At 43.2% G+C, this 6,433-nt stretch overlaps 1 protein-coding gene across 1 annotated transcript in view; it reads right to left on the bottom strand.

The window, feature by feature from the left end:
* Window positions 1-124: 124 nt before the first annotated feature.
* The window catches only part of COG5 (component of oligomeric golgi complex 5), a 343,112-nt gene continuing 336,803 nt past the window's right edge, over window positions 125-6,433 (bottom strand). Inside the window, exon 22 of the mRNA XM_058523290.1 lies at window positions 125-935. Coding sequence (XP_058379273.1) covers window positions 821-935 — 115 coding nt within the window. The 3' untranslated portion in view covers window positions 125-820. The remainder of the gene's footprint in view (window positions 936-6,433) is intronic.

Here is a 6,433-nt window from a genome sequence, read left to right as displayed (position 1 = left end):
TAGATTATCTTATAAGAATATTTGTAAAATAAAAATTTTTATTTTTTAAGTTAGCATCTCTTGTGATAAAATTAAATGGCCCCCAAAGTCTGCTTTTAATAAAATGACACACAAAGCGTCAAGACAGCCTTGCTCTATCTTTATTAAAGATACAGTATGACATATTTAAACATTTAACCCTACATCTTAGCTTTGGGATAGTCCAGTAGTTCCCAAACTTTGCTGTATATTGGAAACACTTGGGGATGTTTGTTTTTAAAAAATAGGAATACCTGGCTCCTTCCCCCAGATGGGTTGCTATGGGGTGCAACTTGCGCATCAAGATTTTTTAAAGCTTCCACCACTGGTTCTAATGTGCAGTCAGATTTGGAAACCACTGGGCTACCTACTTATCTAGTGAAGAGGAACGTTGGTTGCGGGAAGCAGGGTACTTCTTAGGTAACTTGATCATATCCCTTAAGAAGCAGTGGGGACTTAGTATGTGTGTACCTAGAGGGGCACTCTGTTATGTGATGGGAAAGAAATTTCAGCTAGCCTCGTAGAAAAGCCTGAAAGGAGAGAGCGGAGTTGGATGTCTTTCTGGAAAAATCAGGTCCCTGGAGTTTGAAGGTGGTGGTGATGAATCTGATTTGACATTTTATGTTACTTAAGGCAGAAGGGCTAAAGAGGGAAACAGAAAAAGAGCAACAGGAAATAGAGAAAAGTCATTTACATTCTTAACATAGCAGATAGTAGCTGTCTTAAAGTACATGTTATGTAGGTTAACTGCCAACCTTGAATGGCTTAGCACAAAATGGAAATTAAGAAATACTTCACATTATTACTGAAGAGCAGACATAGCTTTTTGAAGCAGTTGAACCATTATGGGATAAACTGGTGCAAATTCTTTGCCTTCTCTACTTCTTACTGATTGAACATAAGCTTCCAGGGAACCCCTGAAAAGCAAAATGAAAACAATGTCCAAAAATTACATAAATGAAATAAAACAGCTTAGAGGGTGCCAATATGTAAAAGAACTAAGCCCATTTCTGGAACTGCTATGCGCGGTTCCTCAAGCTAAGTGATTTAACAGCCTTCCAACGTTTACTGTGTATAGTGTTACTGTGGTTAATGTGTGAAACTATAAACATTTCTCAGTCTGCATTGTACTTAGAGGTGTAACCGTACAATCACAATCGAGGGCTCTCTGCTTGCTGAGGTGGTTCTGTTTCCCTTTCCTCTCCTTCCCTATTCAAGAGACCTCTGAGAAGCTGTGTGCAGCCTGTGCCTCTTGGCAGAGCTCACAAGGGGGCGCTCTGCACTGTGGGAAGGCATGCTTGGGAGTGAGGGTGGGGGCCCTTTGGCACACACTGTAACACTGGTAGGTGCATTCTATTTCTGTTGCTTGACAGAATATGAACCACAAGTAGAATACGTTGCTCTTGCCTCTAGTTTTTTGGGAAATTATGTGCTAAGGAGGCAGTCTGAATTTAGTCAAGGGTACAGGGTACCAGCCAGTTATTGATGATCATGTTCTCATGAAACAGATCAGGAGGTCAGCAAACTACCCCCACAAGCCAAATCTAGCCTTTGCCGGTTCCTTTCTGTTCTGTCTGGTGGCTTTCACACTGCAGTGGCACAGCTGAATAGTCAAGGCAGAGGCTGTATGGCCTGCAAAGAGGCCTAAAATATTTACTATCTGACCCTTTATGGAAAAGGTTTTCTAATCCCTCAACCAGATGATCTGTTTAAATGTCAGATCATGTTTTAAGTGGAGTTAAAAAGAATGGTTTAAAGATTAATTTTTCATTCTTGGTCTATTTAGGCCCTAAGTATAACAATCAGATTTTTCTCATAATCATATTTTTTCAAGTTTCACACTCTGAAGTCAGAGCATTTCTGTAAAGATGTAACTTAATACTATGACTCAACTCACATATTCAGTCTCATCTAATATGCAACTCTTAACTGGTTTTTTGCTCCCAAACACTGAAAATATTAATTCTTGGTCAGGTTTGTTCATTATTGTCATTTCACTGTGAGGACGTGCTTGCCCGGAGTCTGTCCAGCTCGTGGCTCACTCGAGTGCCCTCCACCAACTATCCACTTTGATAGTTTCAGCTACTATAAGGACGGAGCCTCCAATCTTACTCCCAGCCTGACCCCCTCCTGATCTGTTCCCACCTGTCTCCTGGACATATTCATCTGACTACTTCTAGGTATCCCTCGAACTCAGCTATCAGCAACTTAGGGCAGTCCCAGCCCACAGAAGGTCCAGCACCAAGAGTGAGCCCTAACGTAAACTACGGACTGGGGGGTTATGATGTGTCCGTGTGGGTTCATCGACTGTAACCAGTGTACCACTCGGGGGGGATGTTGATAATGGGGAAGGCTGTGCATATATGGGGGCAGAGAGGGTGTATGGGATATCTCTGTACCTTCTCAAATTTGCTGTGAACCTAAATCTGCTCTAAAAATATAAAGTCTATCAAAAAACAAAGGAAAAGAAATGAAACCTAGGGGAAAAAAACACCCGTAGGGTAGTTTCTCCCACTTTCCCCAATTTCAACAAAGGGCACCATCATCTCCCAAAAGTCTCTATCTAAAGTTCTCTTCCAATCCTACACCGAATCAGTTATCAAGTTCTATTAATTTACCTTACAAATTTCCAAATCCAGTCCCTCCTCTCCCCTTTGCTTCAGTTTGAATCGTGCCATTTTGTGCCCTAATTACTACTATATCCTCAGAGGTGGTGGTCATCCTTGGGGCTGTTTCAGCCCTGTGCTACTGGATCTGCCACACTATATAGCAAGAGACAGCTGCCTGAAGTTCATCACTTGCCATGCCCTATTCCCACTAGGGCAGTGTCTAAACTCAACCCACTGAACACCAGCTTCATCATCAACCTCCCCCAACCCTGTGCTACTGCTGGGTTCCAGACAAGTCTGCTGTGGCCTAAAAAGACCCTCAAATCATTAGTTTCCGATGTTTGCGTTACAACACGTGTGCAGTGCAGCTTCAACCCATTTGTGACTCTTAGTCCAACTCCAAAGCCCACCCAGAGAGAGATGAGGGGTGTTTGCGAGAATAGTACTCTGAAGCAAAGATGTCTCTGCCTCACAAGGTATGGCTGCAAAAGGGCCTGTTGCTCCTCGACCACACTGAATACCGCATCATTATCAAGACTCATTCTTAGGCCTTTCTCATTATCTTCATTATCCTTGGAATGCCCTTCCTTGCTATCTTCCTTGCAGAGCTCTTTACTTATGACCCAGCTCAAATGCCCTCTTTCTAATAAAGCCTTTCCTGTAAACTCCAGGCAGCACAAAAGAACTGAAACCACCTTGGAGTCACACGAATCTGTGGAAAGGCCCATGACTTCTGCATTGACAGCCATGGCTTAGCAGGATCCCAGCATTTGGGGATCCCTGAAGCTGGTTCCATGCTCTGTTCAGGGCATGATTACTTTCAATCATCCGTGTGGAAGGATGGGCGGCCCTTGTTTAAGAGGCATACCTGTATATCAGGCTCTGCCCCACTACCTAGTTGTGTGATCTGGGCCACATTTTGAGCCTCATCTGCAAAATGGGAAGAATATTTACTAGATACAGTTATGAGAATTAACAGATTGTGCTGTGAAGCACCTGGCTCTCTTCCAGGTACAGAGAGGTACCTACAAAGCACTCGATACTGTTCTCCCCGCCACACTTCCAGGGTGCTCAGACTCTCCACGTAACTGAACAAGTTGTTCCCACCTCTACCACAGTATTATCACATTGTAGTGTAAGGATCTGTTGGTTGGTAAGTTGCCCTCTTAAGATCTAACTTAACTGAGGGTTGGGGCTGTTCTGTTCATTTATGAAGCCCCAGGACTTGGGGCTTCAAGTTTGTCAAGTAGTGCTTGACAAACGCATGGTGAATGAATTAAAAATGAATTAGAAATACACGAAGATAGAACTGTAATGAAAAATAAAGACAAAAGTGCAGAAGAAAGTAAATAAAGGAGAAACATGACTGTAGGGATCCTCAAAAGCAGCAGAGGCATGCCAAATGGAATTACATGCTCTCAGAGAATCACGCTTTGTGAGGCGCCTTATTTATGTCAGAGCTGAGCCTTAATGAAGCTATTTCTCTACGAAAAGACTTCCTTCTTTTAGTAAAACTTTTCAAGTTGCTATGGCATCCTGGGCAATCACCCCACTCCCAAAATGTAGTCCCTGCAGATTCATACACAGGAGAGAAATTCCCAAGGGTCACAACTGTCTTTGAGACAATGGTGTATATATATCAGTCTGAGAATTTAGTGCCCTGAAATTCACAGAAACTGTCATTGTTCTGTAGTGAATGGATTAGATCCATTTTATCTAATAAATGGACAAAAACAACTTAGCAGCTTCATTTGCATTCAAAAGGATAAGACAGTGCATAAACTACATAATATGTAGAAGAAAGTTCAGAAATAAGTTTGGTTAGTTTTTTTGGTATTCATCAAAAACAGCATCAGAACTCTGAAGAGAAAAACGGATTAAAGCTGCCCTCCCACATAAAATCAGAGCAAAATTTTCAGGCAATTATTAAATTACTTCATTTGTGTGAGCACAACATCAGCTTTCTTGGAAGTCAGGCCAAGCATTATATAAGAGTTAGTCTCAACTTTAATTTGTAACCAAAATAAGCAGATTATTAAAGTTATCCTTATGGAAAAAAAAAATTAGAATAGGAATTGTGCAAACAATTAGTAGAGGAATGGCTTATAGCAACATGGCAACACTGCTCAATGTGATATAAAGCAGCCAAGTGGAGGTTTTTATGGAACACAAAACTGATTTCAGTCAGGCATTAAATGTCACTGTGCTTAGTACTGAAATACATAAATGACTTAAAGGTCCACCACGTGCCTCCACAGGCAGGTAAAGCCCAGCATGCCCCTGGCTCCATCCTCCCTCTTGGTCCCATCTCAGGCACCCAGTTCCCAGAACTGGTAAGTATCTAGTACCACAGAGACACCAGGAGGAGACACTAAACATCATCCTCCATCAACAGGGATCCTGCAGTTCTGCAGAAGTACAGAGGAGGTGAGGGAACGGTCCCCAGCCTGTGGGCCCTGGACCATGGCAGGAGGACAAGGGGTCTAAGAATGCATCTGGCATCGAGAACTGTCTGATAATTGTATACATAAAAAACACCAATAGGCACATAAAGTCTGTAAACATTTTTGACATCATAAAGGTGTTCTCCTACTCAGATGAAGAAGAAGCACAGAAGAGAGCCACAACAAGAAGAGCTGGGGCTCCACTACAAGTATCAAGAGTAAATGGGTTTGAGGCCAATCCTACCACTTCTGCAGAGCTTGAGAAACCTCTGCATCAAAAACTCAGTCTTCATCTTTACTAAGAACATACTCCCCACTTACAGACCCAAAGGTCTTCCCCAGGCTGCCGCCTCCGTACCTGAGGGTGCACTCATGTCTGGAGCACCTGCCTGGTGGGGGCTGAGTAGGTACAACTGCCCTCACTAACACCACTTGGCCCCATGAGTCAGTGATTACTCTGATTTTAAAATTAACTTGACTAGTATCCATTCAAGCTCTAGAGAAACATCTGATGTCAAAAGGAAACAGAAAGGAAGGCAGAAGAGTTCATTATTTGCCATTTATTCAGCAGCAGGAGACACACTCTCCTCGATTTGCCCTACTTTACGACACTTCACATACTCCGCCGGGAGGAAGAAATGAGTATACAATAAGGTTTGCCCCAAAAGCTAAAACAAATTTACTGACATTTAAAGAGCAATCCTCACCCTGGGTTTATCTACAGGGGAAAGAAATTCATCCAGCAGTGCTTCAGTATGCAGGGACAAAATTAGTTTTGCAATAATAGATAAGACAGCACACTGTCCAGGACAAAGCCTCTCTCCTTGCCAGCAGCCTGGCTGTGGCAGGAGCACAGGGTCTTGGAATCCCCCAAGGAGGGCTCGATTTTCTGCTCAGGGCATGAAGGCTCTGATACCAGACGTGTGGAGTGATGGGTGGGCCTTATTTAAAAAGCATTACAGTATTTCTGAGCATGATTTTCAGTTGCTAAATATAGGCTTAGCAACAGCACTGCTGATGAAATCACTCAGGAGACATTTTTTTGTGTGTGAGGAAGATCAGCCCTGAGCTAACATCCATGCTAATCCTCCTCTTTTTGCTGAGGAAGACCAGCTCTGAGCTAACATCTATTGCCAATCCTCCTCCTTTTTTTTTTTTTTTTCCCCAAAGCCCTAGTAGATAGTTGTATGTCATAGTTGCACATCCTTCTTAGTTGCTGTATGTGGGACGCGGCCTCAGCATGGCCAGAGAAGCAGTGCGTCGGTGCGCACCCGGGATCCGAACCCGGGCCGCCAGTAGCGGAGCGCGCGCACTTAACCACTAAGCCACGGGGCTGGCCCAGGAAACATTTTTAAAGAGAAG

The sequence above is a fragment of the Diceros bicornis genome, chromosome 3, assembly GCF_020826845.1.
Source record: "Diceros bicornis minor isolate mBicDic1 chromosome 3, mDicBic1.mat.cur, whole genome shotgun sequence".
In the NCBI taxonomy this organism is placed as follows: Eukaryota; Metazoa; Chordata; class Mammalia; order Perissodactyla; family Rhinocerotidae; genus Diceros; species Diceros bicornis.
The sequence above is the reverse complement of the archived record's forward strand: the minus strand, read 5'-3'. Positions and strand labels throughout refer to the sequence as shown.